The sequence below is a fragment of the Euwallacea similis genome, chromosome 27, assembly GCF_039881205.1.
Source record: "Euwallacea similis isolate ESF13 chromosome 27, ESF131.1, whole genome shotgun sequence".
Lineage (NCBI taxonomy): Eukaryota > Metazoa > Arthropoda > Insecta > Coleoptera > Curculionidae > Euwallacea > Euwallacea similis.
The window spans coordinates 2,408,961-2,434,880 of NC_089635.1; the positions used below are offsets into that span (position 1 = coordinate 2,408,961).

A 25,920-nucleotide genomic window follows, 5' to 3' on the forward strand; every position below is an offset into this window, starting at 1 on the left:
GTATTGATCGAAAACTTTAATTCTGGTTTCCAATTCATTAAATTTGAAAGTCGTAAAAACATTAGCATAAATAATTACAAAAAGTTAAAATATTATACTGACCCAAAAAGGGCTAAAAGCTACAAAACATGATATTAATTACTAGAATATTCAGCCATCATAATGCTAACATGTCGTTGGTTTAAGAGGTTTCGTTCTATTTTGAACCACAGACAAAAGTTGGAGTTGAATTGGTCTGTGCCTAACTGTGAACAGAGACGTACTAGGGAGTCGTAGGAAAACAGCTTGGATTACACAGACGAGAAAATGTTTTATCAAAAACACAATTATTACTCATATTGGAAAGGTTAAAGGACAGTTAGCTTATTCTTGGAAAGATGGCTTTATAAATTCGTAATAATGGGAATTTCTAAATATAATAATTATATATATATTGTTTGCCTCTGTGCAACTTTAAGAGAATTCATAACAGCAAAAGATTAAATCCTATGCTGTTCAAAAATTAACGACAAGGGGAGGGCACCTTCAATTTGCATTGGCTCCCTTAGCGCTATCATTTTATTTCGGAACATAAATTAGATTTTATGTAACACGAGGTAACTGGATATTACAGGCGAGAAACCCTTTACCTGGTTTGAAATAATTGTTTAGACTAACACGAAGAGAAAGAAAACCCGACTGATTATAGTTGTAAATCTCAAGAGTTATTTGTAAATTGCCATCGTATGATTTAAGAAACGTATCATGTTTGGTCGAATGGGTATTACTCATAGGTGTACTGAGTGACCCAGGGGTAAGTAATGAGTCCATATAACTTTTTGTTGTTAAATATGTTAATTTGAAAGCCGTGAATCGATGATATAAGACGTCAGAATAAAAAATTTTCAAAAAATGTTTTCAACATGTTTCGAATGCTAAAACTCTTCTTTTTACTTGCTCATAAGATTAATTTATTTATACAAATGCTTCCACCAATCTCTCTTAATTTTCTAGTTATCTAAAGTTTTTCAAGGGAGTTTTTGTCATAACTCTCAGTCTTGTACACACTCATGTATACACAATTTTAACTAAAATATACTTTATGAAACAATGTCTTTCCTTTTAGAATAATACAATACACTGTTCTATTCTTAGACATCCAAGGCAAACTGTAATTGGTATAATAGGACAATTTCCTCAGTTTGCCCGAACTGTCCTAGAGAAATTAAATCCAGACCATTCTTCAGCAACAATAAGAAAACCTGTTAGGGGCTGAAGCGATAAGCCCTTGTGGCATGCTTTATAACATAATATAAGAATCTTATTTTGAGATGAAATTTCTTCATTGCCCTTTTCTTAATGAAAATCTAAATCCACTTTAATCTAGATTTAATTCTTCGCCATTACACGTTTCAGTTTATTATAATGATATGCATTAAAATATGTGTAAATATTGATCACAATAAGTGTTTTCATTGAGGGTAGAAACTTTTCCCCAATTATATTGTTTCATTAATCACATTTACTTCCCCATGTTTATCCAGCGAGACGGTTTTTCTAAAAGCCACGAAAATGGACGAACTTTTAATTAAATTGTGTGTTGCCTCAGAGGCTGGTAAGAGCTATTAGGCTTTCTTTGACAACCGCGTTAATCAATGTACCTATCTATCTGGTGGCTCCAAATTTCAGCGGTTTATTCAGGACGTTGGATGTTTGCTCCTCAAATTTCTCGTCAACATTTTTTCTCATTATTGAACTTTTCGGGTTTTTCTGTGGTTTATTACAAAATAATATGTGGGTAGAACCAAAAAAATATATATATATGCCTCAGGATTCCTTGAAACCATTACTGTTACCGTCCATCTCAGCTATTGAGGCCTGAATAAACTACAGCTCAAAGTAAACTTTAATATCGTTTTAGTTTCATACTATTCACCGACATGAAATAGACAGATGTTTGCATTTAAAACTAACCACTCAAGCTCATGGCACAGCAACCAATCACTTATCGCATTTCCAGCTGTGAATTGGTTCTATCAATTGCGGTGGATTACTGTTTGGCGTGACAAATTGAGTTAGCAGTTTTCAAACAGAAATAGCTGACAATATATTTAAAGCGACTTTGAAAAAGATAAATGTTGACAGAACGAATTTGAAATCGTGGTTAAACCAAACGTGATTTATTTTAATTGAAGTTAATTCCTGATGTATAAATTATTTGAATTTTGTCGATATGTCCTCCCAAAAAATTTTGTTCTGAAATCTGAGAAACTATATGGAAACTACAGACTGAGACCCCCTTTCACCTCTTATCAGAGAAGGGGGAGTTAAATGTACAGGAATTGCACTTTATAATCATCATCAAAAATCACTTTGGTTAAGTAAATCTCGGTTGACGATTGCAATCTGAGAATGGATATCTCTAATTATCACTTATTCTTGTCTCAATCGACATGACTATCGTTACTAGGCAGAAAAAAGGTAAAATTTAATGCGAGAAAGACACACATAACACCCTCGGTCAGGCAATGCGTAGGCCGGGATCCTTGGTAACCTAATTGTGGAACGTTTTTTTATCAAAGACAATTTCATATCAGATACGTATTTATATTAATAATTCCCTTACAGAAACTGATATATGTAGCTCACTTCCAAAAACAATCGCCCAATAACACCACCGATAAAAGGCCGAAAATACTCGTAACAAACTACTTGAAAACCTTCATTAATAAGCGCTTTAAACGTAAAAAAAATCATCCATTCAGAAACAACGATAGATGTAAATAATAAATGTGGAAAGTGTCTGCTTTTAGAGAATTATTTGGGTAACCAGTGCAACTAGTATTTAATAAAAGTTCCAGTATGCTTCCTTGGAGGACACCAGCATTTACTACATTTGAAAAGCGTCCATTAAAAGCAATTTGCTGTTTTTGATCAGTCAGAAGTGATTTAAAACATTTAATCGCGTGGGTTAAGAACTCTATAAAGTGCATAATTTAGATTAATATTCCATGATTGAGCAAATCAAAAGCTTTGGTAAGATCTAATAACGCCAAAGCATTCACTTTATTTCCATATCAATCCTGCAAGCCATCACCGACCACGTCAGCCATTGTGGATTGCGCAACCACTTTTAAACCCAAATTGCCTTATTGACAATATTTGATACTCATTTGTGTGCTCTCGCGTTTGGTATTCTACAATATTTTCCAGAATTTTAGAGAGCGCTGGCAGAATACTTATCGATCGCAAGTCCTTGAATTCCTTTAGATTTATTGCTTTTAAAATGGGGCTGATATGAGCTTTTTCCACATTCCAGGAAAATGGCAACAATTTAAACATTCGTTTATAATGTGCGTAATAACGGGAATTATAAGGAGGAAACAAGGCTGAATTAGGATAATGTTTATGTTGTAGGTCCTTATTTTTTATTTCGATTTGTTTAAATTATAAAGTGGATAGATTTTAACGACAAACTATTCCTGCGAAGTTTGACGAAGGCAAATATGTGAGCGACAACACCCATTTCACTTCTTAATCGAAAACATTCAACCCAACGGAAATCAATCACAATAACTGCTTTGAAGTTAATCTAAATCTGCCACCGTGGAATACCGAGAACAGGTCCCATTATAAGATATCTTTTCCGGCACAGGCTCGCGAATGGGTAAAAGTTACGGGGGCGCAGCGCCGCCCCCCAACCTGTTCACAAAAGGGCCGGCAACAGCGCTGAGCGCTGAGCGCTGCTTCTGTATAAAGCAACTAGGTGAAACTGCACGGAGACGCAGTGCTCAGTCGGCGACGGTCTGTTGAGCCCCAGCCATGGTCCGGATGGTAAGGCCGATGTTTGCGTCGCCTCATCCTCTCCTTTTGGTGCTGGTCATTCTAACTATGGTAGCTGCCATCCCGCAGGCAGTTATGGCCATCGATCTTAGCCGTCTTTATGGGCACGTTAATTCGAAGCGGGGTAAGTCGTAAATACGTTTATTATTGAATATAAACACTTTCTGTAGAAGCTTACAAACAATTTCTCTGATTTTAAAGGAAAAATAAACACTCATGCCCACGTGTCTTAATTAACATATATTGCACCATATTGAACAATTTTTCCTGGACGTAAAGGAGCTTTTAAGGCAGACAATGACAAAAATAAACACCAATATTGGGCCTTTCATACGCCCTTTATTCTTTTGCTATTGACACTCCAACACTTGTTGGGTGTCTGCATCAACAGTTGTGTCGCAGTGTGCGATCGATATCGTTTATAGTATTCGTTTCCCTTTCCACGCCAATATTAGCCCTTACTACATTATCACCTTAAATCTCCAATTCATTAATTTTATTTGTATAATAAATCATTACTAGAAAAATACATCGAAATTCGTAATGGCTGCCCTGCATATATTTTAAATATATCAAGAGCAAACTAAAATAAAGTCTTTTATGTTTATTTAGGTAAATATTTATTTACCTCAAATTTTCTACTTCGAATCTATAAAATAATTCATAATTATATAATCTCGACCTGAAGTTTTAATCTGCTACACTAATTTTTGTAGCAAAATGCGTTTTAATGTAATATTTATTAATCTTCTCAATATAATAAAATTAATCTTTTGTAAAATCTGCAATCGCAAAGTGAGGAATTTATTCATATTTGATTTTCCATTGATATAAAAGTGTTCTTTCTTATTCAATTGCCCAAAGGTTCTTTCAACCACTACATTCAAAAACCGATGATAATAAAAACTAAAACAAGCCGATGAAGGCTACGAGTTTTGAAATGATCTATGGCGTTCTAAATAAACCATTCTTTGAATAATATAAATATTATTAAACATAACATGACGAACTTTAACATCCACGAATTTCATTTATTCATAAATATCGGAAAAATTACACCGTTCAACGTGATGAAACAGACAGAACCTTTGCCAAAAATGGATACCGTTATATGAAGATCTGAATGTATAAGAAACATGTTTTGATATATTTTAAAACTATCAGATTTTGTTGAAACTTTAAACATCTCGATTCTTTCAAAGACACATAGGCACAATAATTTAAGTTTCTCTTCTAAATCTACATCAAAGTTTGCCTCTTTCATCATTGCAATTCCGTTGTCGTCCATATATTATTGATATTCTCCTCCCGTGTTACTCTCTAAGCCTCGTAAATTTGATCTCGTCCCAATTTCACCACAAATCAGTTTGAACTTAGAAGAAAAGGACCTAAATGTGAATTTTGCATTTACAAATATTTCCGGATAATAACCATTGGATAAAATTTACGTTTTATAACCTTTGACAATAACTAAAACCATAGTAATACCATAATTCGAATAATTATACAGATGTGTTCAATTAAATTTAAAAATAATTCGATATTTATATAACTCTATGCTGAACCGGGAAATTAAATTCCACATTGTTCTGATAAGTATAATTCCAAGCGTTATGCAAATAATTTCATTTATAATCCCCCATAGATTTATAATGAGAGATTCAATATTTAAAACGATAAACTTGGTTACGTTTTTATGATGGAATAATTCAATTTGATGTATTTTTTCGAAGAGTATGGAGTAAAATGACGTGAAAATTATGGGAAAATCTGTGTATTTATTTATTTATCTGCTGTTTAAGTTAGTACGTGCTACAAATTAGGTATAATTAAACTGAATAAAAAGACGAAATTGGAAACGTTTTAATTAAGTATGTATTACCATTTTTTGTAATTGTATCCCCATGTTAAAATCAATAAATATTAAAAAAAGTTCTACCAATAAATGAGAGAACGCCCGTTGTAGCTATAAATATTTGACATAGACGTAGGTTATTACCTTTTTTGGAAGAATCCATTTATTTCTCTGCTAATTAGTATTGACAAATGCAAAATTATACAGCATATTTTAGTAGAAATCAGAAACCAGACAAATTATTGCGTATTTCGATTATTACAGTCTAATTTAAAATATACAAACCAAATGGCAAATTAGTGCAATCAATTTCTCTTCACTTGCAAATGTGTCATTCAATTTTGTATAAATTGAATTTCAAGTTATTTAAATTATATTTTCCATATTATTATTGTCTATTGTACTATTAAATTCTCAGTTCTATTAAACTATAACTTTTTAATAGACTTTTCGTTGCTTGGGCGATCATTGCCTATTAAAACAGTTATGCTTTGTATCAATTACTGGTATTGCAAATATAATTTTATGCAGTCTAAATCTGAATAGATGTGTTAAAATATAAATATTTAATGTGACAGTTGTTGGGTAAGCAATAACGACAATTATTAAATAACTTTACGGGACGACGCTGTGCGAAAGCGCTAGAATCATCGAAATCGGTCGGTGGTGAGAAGGAGATTTATAGCTGCGCAACCAAAGCGCTCGATAAGTTTAGGAATTATTTAGGAATTTTTAGAGTAGGTGGCCACTGTTGACTATAGCTACTTGAGCAATAAATAATTGCGCTGCTTGCCCATATGCGAAACAGTAAATTTCAATAATACATTTCACTATACCGTTCTGCCCGTATGGCGTATTTAGTACCTTGAAAATTAACCTCTATGAATCATAAAGTATGTCAAGTTCTACAAGATATATAAAACCGTGTTTAACGTGTAATATTTAACATTCAGGTCAGGAAATAATTTACAGCTTTAGTATTACAAGGGTAATATTGTAATTAGCTGTTAAAAGCCGTTTCGGATATAATATAAATGATGTATGCATTCAATATTGAAGGATAATTAATCGTTTATTATCAACGGTTTCTATCTATTAATCATCTGATGAAAAATCATGTAACTAGATAGTGATGAAAATGTCCAATTCATGTTTTTTGAATGGCCGAATATAAGCTTATGATACAATTCATTTTTAAATTATTGCTGCTTGTGGAGGTGGTACTATATTGATAGCGGTGATACAATGGTTTGAAATAATTACGTTCATATCTCAATTATCTAGTGTTACTTATTGATTGTTTTTACTTGAATTCGATTACTTAACATCTTCTAGAAAATCGCATATCATATTGTCCGTCAGACAAATTAGATCATCAACTTAGAGCCCGTATTAAATCATCTTAATACGTCTCAATTTTCTTGGAGTCCCTGTCATTTCAAGTTACGAACTGACCTATAAATTGGGTTAAAAAATGGGTATTGCTGCTCGCAGGTTAAATTTATTTGCCTTCATATAACAAGCCACAGGTCGCCTTCAGTCATTAAATGACTATGTGCGTCTATATATTATATCCCGGGCTTTGCGAAAGTTTCGTACCTTGACATAAATTTCTAAGCAAAGTTTTCGACAAGGTTAATTTAAAGTTGTAGTAAGTAGGAGGTGGATTTTTAAGAGGGCGCGGAACTAAGCTCCCAGAATGGAAACTGCTAGAGTGTTATTTAAAGTTAAAAGGTAATCAAGTGCAGGTTTCCTCGAGGGTTACCTAATTTTACGGATTATATTTGGTTAAATAGTTTGGGGGCAAGTATAAGTATAACACTAGTTAATTGATAGGGTATCATAATAGATCTAATTGTGGGTATGATAGTTATTACATGTTCCGTTTATATGAACTGGAAAAGTTTACATCTCCAACAATTAAGCCTAATAGTCTGATATATGCTCGACAGCAGTGTCCACCATTTATTACCTACTATAACCCCAATTTTTCCATTAAGTCATCAAACTAATAATCTGCTCTCGCATGAAGACAATGTTAGCTTATTACATATCCTTCTTTGAAAAAATATTTGGCAAATCCTAATCAAACGAGAACAGAAACTCGAGTCAGATTACAAAAGTCTTTTAAATTGGAACACAAAAGTATCTTAAGAAAAATTCATGATTTCCTCAAGGATAAGATTACATCGGTCGGTCAGCAACCGTAAAGATCATTTTAAACCTTAATGTCTGAGTATGTAAAAAAGGATGATTTTTATAGGTTTTAAGACTATTAACGTTTTTCAAAGTGAGGTTGATTTTTTAAAAATCGCACCAACTTTCAAAGATTAATTTCTATAAAAAAAGGATTTCATGTTAATAAGGATATCAGAAGGCAAGTATTGTTGCGCTTTCGAGTTTAGTTAGATTGCACTACACTGATGTTTACCCAAAAAAAGGTCAGCAAGTCGATTTATGAACATTAATAAAGCTTTTAACAGGGTCTGGCACCGCGGTCTACCCTACAAATTCTACAAACTTCAAACGTCACAATACCTACTTCACATTGTTACACTTATGTTGTAGTGCTTCGATGATGGCACCAAATTTTGAACTCTAATTTACACGGAACCGAATTTGTATGTATTTCTCAAACATACATTACAAATTTAAAAAAGTTTGTGATGGAATCCGATGACGAAGACTTGATCGAAAATGGCAAAGAAGAGGTATTCGAGTAGAAAGCCCAAGATTCCATTTTCTTTCTATTTGAAGGCTCATTAAATTTTACGGAAATTCCGCCAATGCTTTTCTATCATGTCCAATCATCCGTGCAAACATTTCCTTGTTTGAAATTTTCCACGGCTGGTTAACCACAACAATTATGCATGGCAATACTACCGTGGAAATCTTGAATGTATCTCCAGCAGATGGAAACGTTTTTTGTGAATTCACATAAATGCCAAAGCCGATGACTGCCTATAGTTTCTTTTTTCTTTCCCTGTTTCATCCCTTCCAAGCTACTCTCAAATGGACATGTATATCTTCGGACATACATGTCCCATGATATGCGTGTATCTACCTCGTACAAAATAAGTCGAAAACTACCTGTTTCCTTTTCCAGTAAAATGCTCATGAAATTTTGCGGAAATGTTATCAAACGCTTTCCTAATATGTATTTTTTAGTAAAGTTGAAAATTCAGAACTAGGTGCAAATGTGATTCTATATAATTTGGAATTAAAAATTTAGTTGTTTGTTAATCCTAAGCGTTACAGCATTTTGAGTATACACACTTCGACTGTATGCGGTGTGAATAAATATATCGAGGTGGGAAGACAATTTTCTAATGATTTCACTGTGAATTTGGCACTGATCGATTTCCTTTTTGAACTTTTTAAAAATAACTCGGGAAAACTATGAAAAATTATGTATTCCGATAAAATATTGTGGCGCGATATTTCACTCGCAAAAGAGATAATGTTGCGACGGTTGGCTTTTTTACGAAACTAAAAACTTGTCGGATCTAAACTTCGCAATCTAATCAGTTTCTGTCGCTACATCCAAAATTCGAAGCACAATCTCTTGCTCACCATCATGATTTTTATATGAGTTTAATCAACCTAATATCATCCTAACATTTTTCTTTTACAAAAGTCGTGCATTACATGACACGCCTATAACCATTAGTCTTACTGTATACAATTGCATCATCATCCATTATCTCCGAATCGATCTAACCTTTTTGTTTCAATGAAATTATATCCTAGCTCGGGTAGGTTGTTCTAGATTTGTGTCTACCCTTACAAGGAATACAGTATATAAAATAACATTTACTTAGCCCCAATAATACTTCCATCAAGCTAATTGACTGCGATTCACCGGAAACCGAATTGTAACCTATAACCTATATTTACGAATTTGATATGCCCTAGAATTTACATCAATAATTGTTAAATTCACCCTTCATTCACAAGAAATTTCTCCCACTGACTTCTTTTACCGGTAAAATTGATGCAATTCACTTTTTACGTCATTACCAGTTCAACAATAATATACAGGGTTATTCACCCAAACCGTTCATTAGAAGTTTACTAGGATCTAAAAGTGATACGAATTTGAAAATTTGGAGTTAAGTTAAGTTCGACATATACTTTTTTTTTTTTTATATTTTCAACTTGCTGTCACTTCCGGTTTAACCGGAAATAGCTGTAACTTGCTTATTTCAAATGGAACCCCCAGTATATTATTTTATTTTTAGATTCTACGTAATATTTTAGGTACATTTTCTGTATAATGTTCTATACTTAGTTCTTACCGTTTTTGAGATATTTGACTTTGAATTAAAAACGTGCCTCTGTAATGACCAATTTTAAAATTGCATATCTCCGCAGTTATTAAAAACATAATCACCATATTTTGCAGAATGTCAATACATAGTCTTAGGTTCACACTTCCACTAGTTTTATGGCTTAGTATTATACAGGGTGTCCAAAATTCAGCTCCTAACATTTACATTTTTGAAGTTGCAAAAGTCGTTTTTTTTAAATGGGACACCCTATAACTTTAAGCAGTATCAAGTAGAAAATGTAATTCTCTATGGAACTGTATTAGGGTTACCTATACCTATTCCAAACCATTTTCGAAATAATTAAGTTTATGTGAAACTAGTAGTACATATTCACTCTGGTAAATTTTTATTCTTCGCGTAGTTGGCCATGGAAAAGAAATAATGACAGTTATTACTTGCATTGCACGTTTTTGTTTTTCGGTGGCGGTTAGTAGCAAAATTAAAGTGAAACTTTCAATCAAAATGGAAGAATACACAAACGCTGATATTCTCAATTTGTTTTATATTCACGGAGAATGTTACAAAATTTTGGAGAGAACTTGCCGTGTATTTAGTGAACGACATCCCCATTTGCCGCCAATGAACAAGACAAAATTCAGGAGAATTGAAACTAACTTTTTACAATTCGGGAAAGTTAGCGCTACAAAAAATGTTCCTAAATCATTGCTGAATAAAGAAGTACATAATAATAATAAATAAGATTAATAAACTAATTATTGTAACTAAATTTCAACAATCGTCGATACAAAGAAATTGTATTATAATAAATGTTCAATATGTTGACCGTTCATCTGAAGGCACAGATCAATTCTTCTTTGGACTCTTTCTACAGCTTGTCGGATTTGATTATTGTCCAGTTCGTCAAACGCTGTCCGCACCCTGTTGAGCAAATCTTCGTGGGTATTTACTGGAGAAGAATAAATCTTGCTTTTAATATAGCCTCATAAAAAAAAATCTAAGGGTGTTAAGTCAGGCGACTGCGGTGGCCACCTCCAAGGGCCAATGAGTCCAATCCAGCGATTATCAAACATTCGTGACAATTGTAAGTAAACTTCGCGAGAATTGTGTGCAGGAGCCCCGTCTAACTGATACCAGCAATTTTGACGATCACCAATAGGAATTTCTTCTACAAATTGAGTAACAGTTTCTCGAAAAATTTCCAAATATTTATCACTATTTAAATTTTCATTGTAAATACAATACCGAACCTGATCATGGCATAATACACTGAAAACATTAAAACTAAACATGTCTTGGAAATGTACATTGCGTAAAACATGTGGATTTTCTACTGCCCAGAAATGCTGATTATTTCTATTTGTTATTCCTTCTCTAGAAAACTTCGACTCATCTGTCCAAAGTATTTTTGAAAGAAATTGAGGGTCTTCTTGAATTTTTAGCAGCATAAATTCGCAAAATTCTATTCGCCGAAGATCATCGCCTGCTCTAAAAGCCTGCACGTGTTGGAAAGAGTAAGGCTGCATACGATGTTCTTTCAGAATTCTTTGAATAGACAAAGCTGAAACTCCCAAATCCTTTTCTGCAGATGTTGTTGAACTTTGCGGAAATGCGTTAAAATATGCCAGTGTACTTATTATATTACTCTCGTGATTAGTCACTCGTTTAGGAACATTTTTTGTAGCGCTAACTTTCCCGAATTGTAAAAAGTTAGTTTCAATTCTCCTGAATTTTGTCTTGTTCATTGGCGGCAAATGGGGATGTCGTTCACTAAATACACGGCAAGTTCTCTCCAAAATTTTGTAACATTCTCCGTGAATATAAAACAAATTGAGAATATCAGCGTTTGTGTATTCTTCCATTTTGATTGAAAGTTTCACTTTAATTTTGCTACTAACCGCCACCGAAAAACAAAAACGTGCAATGCAAGTAATAACTGTCATTATTTCTTTTCCATGGCCAACTACGCGAAGAATAAAAATTTACCAGAGTGAATATGTACTACTAGTTTCACATAAACTTAATTATTTCGAAAATGGTTTGGAATAGGTATAGGTAACCCTAATACAGTTCCATAGAGAATTACATTTTCTACTTGATACTGCTTAAAGTTATAGGGTGTCCCATTTAAAAAAAACGACTTTTGCAACTTCAAAAATGTAAATGTTAGGAGCTGAATTTTGGACACCCTGTATAATACTAAGCCATAAAACTAGTGGAAGTGTGAACCTAAGACTATGTATTGACATTCTGCAAAATATGGTGATTATGTTTTTAATAACTGCGGAGATATGCAATTTTAAAATTGGTCATTACAGAGGCACGTTTTTAATTCAAAGTCAAATATCTCAAAAACGGTAAGAACTAAGTATAGAACATTATACAGAAAATGTACCTAAAATATTACGTAGAATCTAAAAATAAAATAATATACTGGGGGTTCCATTTGAAATAAGCAAGTTACAGCTATTTCCGGTTAAACCGGAAGTGACAGCAAGTTGAAAATATTTTAAAAAAATAGTATATGTCGAACTTAACTTAACTCCAAATTTTCAAATTCGTATCACTTTTAGATCCTAGTAAACTTCTAATGAACGGTTTGGGTGAATAACCCTGTATAAATATGGAGAGTTTACTTCTCGTTAATCAAAGCATAACGACCAGAAGAGGGTTGTTGTAGTATGCTCATTCCTTAATTCATGCTTCGGAACGGCTGAAAATGTACAGCAAAAAAGCTTTTAACATCTCAGCACTTTTTCACAGAAATAGGAACGTCACGTTTCCCTTTTATGTTCAACACTCAAAAGAAAAATATTGCCTGGATTGGAAAATATAACAAGCTTTGTTTTTTTACTTATTTCTGTTCAACAGTGTTCGAAACCATGCAAGAAAAGGGAACACTGAATTGAAAGTGCGAATCCAATCAAATATTTCCCATATTAATTATCGAGAAAACTATAATTTTCTATTCCGAAAACCATTCACCTTAATGAATTGTTTACTACTTACTACTGCTAATTCTATTTAACCAAACCCCATTATTACTGTAAATATTTACTACTTAACTTTTTCTGCTTTCCTGAAAGCTAGGATGGTATATTGGAAGTCAGCAATTACTATAATTTTGAAATGATTAAGTAAACAAGGCACATGCAGCAATACATAAATTTTCTAACGATCGACAGTGTATTAATTGGTAATTATATCGACAGCTCTGTCTAGATTACTGATATTCGTGAGCCATAAAACTGGCAATGTATGCATCAGCTTCTCAAAAGAGCTTAAAAGCCTTCTTCCCAAAAATAGTTAATCTTTCAATCAACCCTTTTTACATTTATCTTCATACCATTCGTCTTTTTTGTGATCATAAAATCAAGAGCATGCGTTTCTTCCGCATCCGCCACCAAGGAGAATCGATAGGCGATAAGATTGAGTCAAGTTTTTGCCTTAGAACTTAGTCGAATCTAAATACAATTTAATGTAAAGATAACTTTACGTAAGTAACTTTTCACCTGATACATCTCAATCTCATTTTCGGTTTTTTTCTAAATCCTCAAAATTATATCCTTTTCGCCCAAGGCTCGAGCAAGCCACTGTATATGAAAATACCTTGATATAATGTAGTTATTACTAGTACATTTTATGGTTTCCCTGAAACTAACATAGCGTTGTAAATAGGCATTTAGCGGGTAATTGCTATAAATTTTAAATGATTAGCTGCACAGTAAACATACAGTGCAATATAAATCTTCCGTGTTTATGCGTCTCAAAAGGGAATGTCTCGTAAAAGATTATTTTTCTTTTTTTAAATACTTTAGGAAGCTACATGATTATATTTCATTCAAAATGGCTAGTTAAACGTAATGCTGAAAACAAAAAAAGGTAACGGAAGACAGCTTGAGTTCCCCTGTAATATCTTTAATATTTCTATCCAGTTTCGTTCGCTTTGAGATAAAAGGATAAAATTCGTTATATACAATAAAAAGCCCTGCTCTTGCGGAAATCGAGCAGAAAGTATTTTTCTTTTGATTAATTAACAATACGATTCAAAAATTCTGTTGGGGTACTAAAAGTGCAGGAAGAGAGAATGCAAATACAGAGTGAACAAGACGGAAATGATGTCTTGAGATCACTCAATAGCAACTTGCGATTATCCAGACATCCTGAATTTGGGAACATCCGTAAACTATTTTCTCCATTGAGGAGTTCATATTGTCCTCATTCCACAAATCCAAAAATCACATTTTTTAAACCACTAGTTAGGTAAAATATAAATTCAGTAGAATACAAAGCAGATTCATTGGTAGATCCTGTTTCTACACATATTTTATACCGATTTATTTATAAGCTTTACTGAAAAAAATAAAATGTAGACTACCATTGCTCACAAAAACTGGCATATTTTTTACACATTTTAGGGACGAATGTTTCCTGCCAAAAGACATCGGTCTGATGTAAATTTATCAGCAAAAAAGAGCCCTTGAGCCTCTCCAGTCTATCCAGTCTGAAATAAAAGGATAATGCTTGCGAGATGCAATAAGATTCCTCATTGTCGGAAAAATTTGGGGCAGAATCTCTTCCTTTTAAGCCATTAGCAATGCATTGGTAAAATTATATTGAGGTTACAATAGGCAACCTTAGCCGTTATATTTAATAAGCGCACGACTTACTTATGTCGTGAGATCAACTAATAAAGCACTTAACAAATTACAACTAATTGTGAATATTTTGCTTTCCATGTCAACCTGCTGTAAAGCTAGACCCACTGCCGAGTATTAGCATATAATACGTTTAATGGCGCCATCAGACTAGGTTTATACATTTCCGAGTGTTTAAAAAGATCCTCATTTGCTACCAAAATGTTATTTAATCCCTGTAAATTACATGTAGTTTTTCGAATTTAAAAGTGTTTTTTTGATTTGCTAAAACTGTTTATTCTGCAGTAAAACTGATCATTTAACTTCCGTGACAAGCCATTGTTGAGGGCTGTACAACGCTTAAAGCGAATGTTTTCTTTGGAAGTCATCCGAGCTGCGAATTATGTAATTCCAACTACGTATGCCTTTCCGTATAGGCTCAAGTACATAGTGAGTATAACATCATTGTCAGTAACTAAACTTTTAATTAGACTTCAAAGTTTGTTAAAATTATAGGCCAGGTTACAACAACCTAGGGCGTACTAATGGCTTCCAAACTAATAAAGATAATTAGGAAAAAGTCGTGGTGGAATATTAATGGGTAAGGCCAAGAAAATTGAGGAAAAAAAAAATTGAAACTTTGAAATTTTTCACTTGCTTTCGCCTGCAATATTCAGAGAAGCTCGAAAATTCGAATTACAAGAACTGAGAAGTAAAACTACAATTCCATCAGTCCAATGGATAATTTATTTACTGTTATAAGAATTGTAGATATTACATTGGTTTTATGAAATAAATTTGAATAAATTTGAATTTAAAATCGAGAAAGGGTGAGCTAAACATACAAACAGCGTTCAAGTGAAATGCTGATGCACGTAGATCCCAAAGCTTTTGAGCTGAAATTTATTCCATAAAAACGGGAATAAATATTTTTGTTTCAGTTGAATTGGCGATTTTAAAAATTTAGTCATAAGAACACGCCTCTATTTCAGTTCACTTCAGATCTTTTTTATAGATTGAAATCTACCAAACCACATCATGAACAAACAGTCAAAACCTTTATAAATCTACAATACGTAATCATTACCCGATCTCGGTTGACTATTAACAAAAAAGTACAATTGTGTCCTCGTAATATTAACGCTGTAAATTATTTCCTTTACTTGCAAGTCATAATACCAGGCATGCATAACCCAACACGATAAAATGGCATTAAACTAATTACACTAACACATTCATATGAGGACTGGAGGAATTATCACGTGATACTCGCTTGCATAATTGATTTGCCTCATGCAATGATCCGATGTATAAAAAATGTAACACTTTTCTGTTTAAATCGATTTCGCTTCAACTTCTGCATACATACATAGAAATTGAGTTTTTCTCAAAAATCGCGGAGCACTCTCTACACCTAAAATGTGAGTTTCACTACGTGTCCACCAATATTTTTCCGTCGACATATATTCCACATCATCTTTCATGAAAATTTATATTTTCTGGATCGAGGAAAATTGCTGGTTGGTAGATATTAACTGAAGCTCTGACTACAGAGATTAGTATATTATGAAATGATGGAACACCCCTTTTATTTTGAACAATGGCACTGCATGTAGCTCGCTCAATGCACAAGGGACATATAAAATTGAACCGCCTATTCTTTGCTATGCAAGGAATGACAGCACGGCTCTATTCACATTCCCATTTCCATTTTCATTCCCATTCCATTTCAAGCTATATTCACATTCCAATTTTGAACTTTTTTAATGATAGTCGATCAAATAACGTTCTGAAATTCTTAGATTTGCTTCTCTTGTAGCCATAGTTTAAGCGGAATTGCGAGACTGTGGAGACACAATTAGATCAATTTCCTAGACAATTAGACTCGTTCAATCTCGACTTTAAAAATTCCCTGTGAGGATTCGTAAATTCACGAGTCTCGTATCCATGGCTTTGCGGCAATACAGAGCGCTAAATTTAGGGTCTATGAAAGCAGAAATTGTAGTTTCAAAATTTACCAACGATTGGAATTTCAAAATTATGTTTCCGTCTTTTCTAGAAATCCTTGGATTACGTGGTGCGCTCATGATTTGAGTCGAATTAAAATGTCTAATTTAGAGCCAACAATACACACACATTTAGATCTCTTTTCCTTGATAGTTTAACACGAATGAGTGTTTTTTTTTCGGGTTTTAATTTTTTCAAGACCTTGAAACTGACCATTTTATTTCACTTATTTCTGGAAATTGATAAATTCATACCTTCATGTTCGAGTTGTTATTTGGTGTAAAAATCTGCCACATTTGGAGTTCATAAAGGCACCATTAGATCTATTTTCCGGGACAATTTACCAGCCAAAGTCTTTTTAATTCGGGTTTCCGAATATTCATTGAACTTGATTTCCATTTAAATGCTGAATTTAATGCCGAGAGACATAATTAGTTCTGTTTTTTGTATAATTTACCAACCAGCATATTTTCCTTTCGGGTTTTGAATTTTGCAAAACCATTTTGCACGAAGTGGTAAATATTAACCCACACTTTGACCATACAGATTAGTTGAATGCAAATGTTACACGTTCGGCAGCGTCCGTGTTTTTTGTGGGCTGCTCCTTTTATTTATTTACTTTTCTGAGCCCCCTGTTTATATCGCCATGTAATTCACAATGGACACATAAAATGGAAATTTCAACAGGAAATTAAAAAAATTCAAAGGGATCCCATAAACAAACACGGACGTGCGTTATATACACATTAAATCTAACTCTCTGAGACCAAATTTATTCTCAATAGACCAACAAAAACTCCCGGTTACCCATCATTTCTAATCCAATATATGACAGACAGTAACAAATGGCCCTTCTACACCTCTTTTAGACAAAACTTCTAGATGTTTTATACAATATAAAGCCTTTGGGGATCTTCAAGTTGGAGTGTCGCTAGAGATTCGTAAATTAGACAAAACTCAGTAATAACTTCCTGATTTATTGATTTTAGAACAGACATAGGTGAGCTATAAATATAAAAATGAGCTTTCAATTTATTAATATTTGGTGAGGTAAAGTTTGTATTGGCTCATGTAGATCATTAACTTGCTTCCGACTGTGAATAAATTTATTATCGACAATTTAGAATGTTAGGCACGTAGATAAGAAACCAATTAGAACTTCGGTTCGCTGGAAAACTAAAAGTAACTAGAAGTACTTCGGTATTCTTAACCCAGAAATTTAAATATTAACTACTCTAGAAGGGTGCACAAAGGGGATTATTACACCCAACATATGCGGGTACTAGATTAATTAGACCGAATGACTTATTTAGAATTCCCTGTATAACTAATTAAAGTAGTGATTCTCTCAATGTAACGAGGGTACATACGACAAATTTGACCATAATACAAAATTAATATTTGAACATTAGATATTTCAACGCATTCCCCTGAATAATGAACGAAAACTGAAACTCTCGGCGCCGCCCTAAAATTACGTGTCTGAGGTGCATTTGTCAGCTTCCCACTCTAAAATGTATTTATGCCGATTAAAGGAGGACACCAGGAAATAGATTGGTTATATTTCATCAGCAGTGATATCAGAGAATGGAAAAATAGCGTCGGTAAATATGGACAGAAGTAGGTACCTACAGTAGAAAGTGTCACGTTACACTTTTGACTCTAAATTCAACATTTTCTTTTACCTCACTCTCTGGGTTCAACATAAACATAAAAGTCCCGGGATGTTTTTAAATCTAAAAAAAATATTTGGCTTGTTAAATTCTGGGTGCGCGGAGATTAAATCTCGTACTCGTCCACGATTGAGACTCGAAGCAAATGACTTAGAGTCCCTAAATTATAAATCATGGGCGGGTGCAACAGAAATAACTCCAATATACCATCAGCCTAAATTTTTTGACATCGAAGCTCGCCTGGAATAAGAAATGAAAATGCAGCAAAAAACTGACATTATTTATGCATGCTAAACTTTGTTCAATATGTAATAGAGAAGCCTGACTGCCTTTATTACATACATTTAATCATTATTTTCAAATTTTGGCTTCAACGAAACTTCATCATCAATTTCCTGTCATAAACATGAAAAACTGTAAATCTCCGAACAGCTCCCTGAAAGGTGCTGAAGCACGAAATCTCAGAGCCGTGTGGGTCGTAAGGTAGATACATAATGTATAAGGGAAACCCGTTAAAAATCTCATTACGTAGGTGAAATTTTCATTCTAGCAACATTAATGGAAATTTATTATAATAAGCGAAATAAAAAAAAAACAAAAACAAAATTTATGTGGACGCTGCGATAAGTTTCAAACAGAAAATCTAAATCTGAAAACGAGACTTTCAGGGCACATTAACCGTATATCCGAATATTTCTTAGTGGAGAATATAGTTCACGTGGAAATATTTTACGCTAACATTAAAAGTTAATGGCTATTTGCACCTTTCACGCAAGATTACTGGCATTTCAAGGAGGCCTAACATGTTCAGTATTTACACCTTCATACCCATTAGATACCCTCACCACAAAAGAATAATTAAATTGACTTCCACCTCAATTAGCAATGATTTTCCAGTATATTTCGTCCAGAAAAGTGAAAATACACAAATTTCTTCTCTATGGACACTTGCAACATTACCATCGATTGGTACATAGCAGCAGGTAATTTATTGCATAAAGTCATAAAGAGGTTCCATATTGAGCTAATAACGAAAATTGACTGCCAGTTTTCTCCAAAAATAATCTTTTGGAGTTAGCACAGCAAATCTAGACGCAATTTCGCGACGTTCTGAGGGTTTTTAGTATGCAGTGGGGTGGATTCATGTAGATCATTATCGCAAAATTTGAATATGGAATTGTATTTGTTTCACATGGTTGTGGTAATTTGCAAACATATATTCATAATCAAGAAATGAAATGCGGCACTTTCCATTTATTGTTTGTTTTCTTGCCTATTTTTACTACACTCCTTTTCCAACTCAGCGTGGAGACATAACAATGTAGACTAATTTCTGATTGCTTCCACTAATATTTACAAGAACGCATATGAATTATGTTGTGAATACTTATTGTGGCGTTCTTCTGGATTCGAATAACCTGAGGTTTTCGAATTATACAGGGTGATTCAAGAGGAAGTACCAATGTTGCAGGTACGTATTGGGTGACTCAAAATAAGCATAAAAGTTCCTATATACGTGCGTCCTATTCTCAACTATAACAGACATACAAGGGTAAGTTCAACATTTTTATTAAATATGCTAAATTATCATTCAATGATTATTAATAAAACACATTGGCTGATAATTTTCAAAAATACCACCGTTTGAATTTAAACACATGACCGCTCTCCGATTAATAAATCTAGTCGCTCTGTGAATGGAGTCCGGTCTGTTTCTGATAATTTCTGCTGCATTTACTATACGGTCGAGTAGTGCATCACTAGTATCTATTTTAGTTGCGTATACTAGAGATTTAAACTATCTCCAAAGATAAAAATCTAAGGGATTGAGGTCTGGCGACCTAGGTGGCCAATTATGTGGACCGCCTTGACCAATCCAAAGATTTGGAAAATTGTTGTTCAAGAAATTTCTCACTTGTAAACTGTAATGCGGAAGAACGCTATCATGTTGGAAATAAATTTTTTATTATTACATTTTTCTATTCATCGGAGAGTGGTCATGTGTTTAGAAGCAAACGGCGGTATTTTTTGAAAATCATCAGTCAATGTGTTTTATTAATAATCGTTAAATGATACTTTAATATTATACATTTAATAAAAATGTTGAACTTACCCTTGTATTTCTGTTATGGTTAAAAATAGGACCCACGTATATAGGAACTTTTATGCTTATTTTCAGTCACCCCAAACCTGAACTAACCTGAAATATTGGTACTTCCTTCTGAATCGCCCTATATATATGTAGCTCAGTTGATGCTAAATTGCACGTCTAAGATCCCGAAATGGCTGTTTCTAATAGCCCTCCAAAGAATTATATTTGTAATATATGACTATTCTCAGCAGGACTTTTAAAAAAATTTAATGTAGGTTGATGTGATTGATAAGTGTTCCCGTTTATATTCACTAATTCATATTCATCATCCACATTTTCAACACAAATGTTTTCTCGAATGCAGCGACAGATGAACCAAATTTAAATCCAAAAAGCTTTAAAATAAGCAAGTTAATCTGTGATTTATGAATAACAGATGTAGCATCTTCGTTGCCTATTATCTTGAATACCACTACTTTCTCAGATGATATCTCAACTACATAAATTTCCGCTTCAGGAGATTTAAAAAACTGAAATGCAGATGAGTATGATGGATTGCATTCATTTGCTTTCGTTATCCATCACCGTTTATCTTCGCCTGCTTATCTTCATCGTCCACATTTTCAACATGACTAATTCTCAAATGCAGCGAAGGATTAACTGGATTTAAAGTCATCCGTTTCCAGTTTTATAGCAATTTTCTCGCACAAATCTACTTCCGAATCGTCGCGCTCGATATATTCCAGTGGCTTATTCATGCTACAATTTATCTGACCCATTTTCGACTCTTCACAATATAATATCATATTGATATACTAGAATGTTCTATTTCAGGTGACGCCTGCCACCCATACGAACCTTTCAAATGTCCCGGAGATGGAAACTGCATATCGATTCAATATTTGTGCGACGGGGCACCAGACTGTCCTGATGGATATGACGAGGATTCTAGGCGAGTTATGTTTATCTATTAATTGCCCCATTATGGTACATGACAGCTAGATTGCAGATCATGCTGGCAAACGGCCTGATAACTTATTATATTAAAGATGTGGGCTGATGTATACCGATAACTTCCTCGTCGGACATAAATAGAGAATTGTCATTTCCTCCTTTGACCCAATATCGGTAAACGCGCCTTCTTCATTAGTCGCTGATTAATAGTTTCAACTATTGCGAGGTTCGACCATAAATCTTTTGGTCATGCAATATATTCCTCCATTCACGTTTTTAAAATTATATGTTCTCAACAACCCAAACAACTAAATTACTACTTTCGTATGCCATCAGACTTGCCGCACCTCCACATTTTCCATTTACGTGACAATGACCTCTGTGTTTTACAATGATGCACTTCTCTCCCTAAACGAATTAAATTTCTTAACGGAGTAAAGCTATTGCAGGTTGTGTACCGCAGCCAAAAGACCTCCAGTTGAAGAAACAGGAAGTTTCCTGAAATCGTTATTGGCCAGCCATGGTCCCAACTATCTGGAAAAGCTATTCGGAAGCAAGGCTAGAGATGCACTAAAACCACTTGGGGGAGTCGATAAAGTTGCTATTGCGCTATCAGGTAAGCAAGTGTAAAAGTTTCTGCAGTCTGGAGGAGGTTAAAATAATTAGAGTAACTTGTTTTTCTCAAGAGGAAACTGCCCTACTTTCCATGTCCAACGGGAAGTTCCACGTGAAAAATTCCCACCAATGAATTATTTTGTAAACAAAAATTAAAACATCGATAAAGAAAACTTTAAAAGCCGAGCAACGGCCCATTTTGTACCGTGTAAGACAAATAACAGCTATTCATTTCGTGAACGAAGCCCTTAAAAATTTAATAAGTAAAGGCTGTTGTGTAGGTGGCTTTCCCTTAGGAGAAATAGAGCTGACGTACACATAAAACTTAATAGCGTCTAACTTTGGATTTTAAATATTTTTGTTTCAGAGTTGCTTGAAACACGCTTTGCTTTGTTTCTCTATGTGTTATTAACTTCCTAATAAAAGCTCAGTAATAAATGAAGTTGTTACCTTTATACTTTTTTATTGTCCATAAAATAAATGAACTTTGACCTTAAATTAAAGCGAGTTTGTTTGTCGATATTATTAAATATCGCATCAAACAGCCAAATATCGATATTATACGATAAAGTTGTTATTAACCAACAACAGCGGTCAACAAAGAAACGCAATTCCGCTGGTTTTGTATTTGAAACTTAAAGCGAAAAGATTATTCTAAGTGTTGCAATAAATTTAACAGCAAACGCTTAAAAGCTAATTAACAATTAAGAATTTTAACTAACGCAATATCTTCAAAAGGTTCTGAAAGTTTTCAATTAATAATTATTTCCATGCAAAAACGACGAAAAACTGAATACCTCTCTTGATTTTAAGAGTTGCTGGTTAAAAAGCGTAAAAGATAGTTCCTCGGGCAAGTCACCGCTTCAAGATGTCTAATCAAACAAAACGGTTCTAAACCTAAACCTAAACAAAGCAGTATAAATCAAATATTCGACCTTTATTAATTTTTTTTCTGTTATCACTGATATAATTATCAATTTCCGTCACCATTTTGTTGATAATAATAGTGATTAAGGTTAGTCTTTTTGGCCTGGAGTGTAGTGGCAAACAAAGCCAATCACAGAAACCTTTATTTTGAATCCAGCATTTCATTGCTTTGAAACCACCGTTTCAACCCCATTTTGACAGGTCATAATTCAACCATGATTTGATTTTATGCTTAACTCTTAAAGAACAATATTCACGTAAAAGCAATCAGCAGAACCCCTGTCTCTATATTTTACAAAGGCTCTAACTAAATTGACAAGTAAAAACGCAGTGCGAATCGCGTTTCATCATCAAAACACGCTCCTGAAACCCCGTGAATTAAGTAAGCGCAAGACTTTAATCTTGATTACAAAGAATAAAAAAATTCTTTATTTTACTGCTTAAAGAAATTGTGCTCGCAAAGCAATAAAACGATACAAATTGGGAGAAAACGTGCAATTCCCAGCTCCGACTCGGCGACTGTACGGCGATTAGTTCAAGAATGTATTTTTAGATTTTATTCCTCTGATTTCAGAATCTCAGACCATAGAAGACTTTGGAGCAGCGCTCCATCTAATGCGCTCAGATTTAGAGCATCTACGTTCAGTGTTTATGGCTGTTGAAAATGGAGATTTGGGAATGCTAAAATCTTTGGGAATAAAAGATTCGGAGTTAGGAGATGTGAAGTTTTTCCTTGAGAAACTGGTAAACACGGGATTCTTAGATTGAGATTGGCCTGACTCTGCTGCTGAAATTGTTTATGCCCATCCGCAACCACACCTGCCGTTGAGCAAACATTTCTACTCTTATTTGCATAATTAAATGTTTGCTTGAAGACGTTGGTCTTAATGTTTCTTTGGGCGCTTTGCAGTGCTTCCCCTCTTGAAAAGTCATGACTTTTCAAGAGAGGCTACATTGCAAAGCTTGCAAATTACCATGGCGACCAACTAGTTGAACACCAATAACAGAATTCAATGATAAGTTTATGGGTCGGGCGAAGAGGTTTCTACAGGATGAGCCCATCAATTGCTTTTTTTGTTTAGATTGTACTTAAATGATTAGTTATGTAAGAACTAAATTATAAGACCTACAAGGACAAGGAAATAGATCTAAACTGGACACTTGATTTAATCTGCTATGGTGAGACAACCACCTTGGTCACATTTACTTATCAACAGCAGTGTCAGTTTTAAAAATTTCCGTCCCTTTGGTTTTGGAAAGCAAATTTGGATAAGAGGATTGAATACCATAAAAATATACTCGAAAATGCTCCTTTCTATTAGTTTTTGGAGCATCTCTGATCACTAAAAATGTATAACGTAGATGACATAACACATTGTCTCTATGACTAAGTGGTAGATTTAGGAGACGTTCTTAGTATGAAAACATATCAACAAAGCCTGTAAATGCAGCATATATCCAGTGCAGCATTTGCGGCTAGAAACCAATACATATCAATGAATCGTATTATCACATAATTAATTTTAAATATAAATGTATATGATACAAGGTGCAATGTGACTAGCACCCTATAATCTGTATTTTTCTATATTTTGTCTTCTATTGATAGTCATATTTTTGAAAAAGTAAAGTTTTCTTTAAATCGGCTTTTTGGGCTCGAGGAGCGTATATACAAAAACATCAATAGAAGACTATTTTTTTTCGCAGTTAACAATTATATCACTATCTCATCGTTGTCCAGTATATATTATGTGTTATTTCTCTATGACTCCCAATACAATTATTGTGGCACACATTTGGATCTACCTTTTGAACTGCACATAGTTTAGTCGTATGTCTATTATAAAATATGACCTGCTATTCTCTAATAAAAGGCAGATTTCTATTAATATATTGTGATCGATGTGAGAAAATTCCATGAAGTAGTGTCACTCATTAAGATAACGACCTGACACTTACCATCTTTCCCATGAGCGACACTCTTCTTGCCATTTTATGAGTCAACAAAGCACAATCATGTGGTGTACCGCACGAAATCTATATCTAGATTTTTAGTCATGTTAACAAATAAATATTTATCTTTATCGAAGTATATTTATCTATATGTATTTCTATTTCTATTCATAGACTAATATAAGGGTGGTTAGAAGTTTGTTTATAAGATTTTCTTGAAGGCGCATGAGGTGCAATGGGCTAGAGCAAGCTTTTAACCTCCTGAAGATATATTTTTTCAACTCTCCTGCAACAATCGGCCTGAAGTACTTATGACTACATCCGAGCCTAAATCAGTATGATTAAAAACCCAATCCTACGTAACTTTTCATTTGCTTTGCATTGTTATTTTAGAGCCTCTTAGGACACAACGAAACCTACTTAAAAATTGCCAAAGTAAAAGTATGACTAATTTGTTTTCTCCCAATAATAACAGTCTGGCAAATCATCATACTTTTCCCAAATGGTCTAGAACAGCTTTTTGTGTAGAAATCACTCTCGTTCCTATAGGAAAAGTTGGTTCTGAAAGGGCCCATCATGAGTCAAGATAACGACCTGACAATTACCATCCTGCTGATTCATGACGGATTCTTAGAAGCAAAATCCAAGAAGGAATTTGAGTCAGCTCCGATTTAGCAGTTTGTTGTGAGCCTTTTGAGACCTAGCTCACATTCTCTCTTGGAACACATTTCTGAACCTAAAAGAGGCTCACATTAATAAAGAAAAAAGTTCAGTTTGGATGCGATCAGGCTTATGAAGTTTTAAGTCTAGAAATGTTTGTATTAGTATACATATCATACTTTTGTAACACATTGTAAGTACTGATGCGGTAATTTGCTGTAAAAAGCTGCGGTTAAGAGCCCGTTTGCAGGCCTATTTAATTCATCGATTGCCACAAACCTACTGATTTGGCAGTACTGAAGTAATTTTGGTAGATTCGGGGCTTAACACATGTTTTCGATTCGGTTGTGCCGTATTATGAAAACAAATTTTCTTATTAAATACATATAATACGTGATATTGCGTGTTTTATTTGCGGTTATCTGAATTTCCCTTT

The 25,920-nt window shown here is 33.9% G+C and overlaps 1 protein-coding gene across 1 annotated transcript; it reads left to right on the forward strand.

Annotated features, from left to right (window-relative positions):
• Positions 1 to 3,723: 3,723 nt before the first annotated feature.
• On the forward strand, positions 3,724 to 25,881 carry LOC136417247 (IDLSRF-like peptide). Its single transcript, XM_066402847.1, has 4 exons — positions 3,724 to 3,946; positions 21,210 to 21,327; positions 21,779 to 21,945; positions 23,446 to 25,881. The coding sequence occupies exons 1-4, from the start codon at positions 3,802 to 3,804 to the stop codon at positions 23,637 to 23,639; spliced, it is 624 nt and encodes a 207-aa protein (XP_066258944.1). The 5' UTR covers positions 3,724 to 3,801; the 3' UTR covers positions 23,640 to 25,881.
• The last annotated feature ends 39 nt before the right edge of the window (positions 25,882 to 25,920 follow it).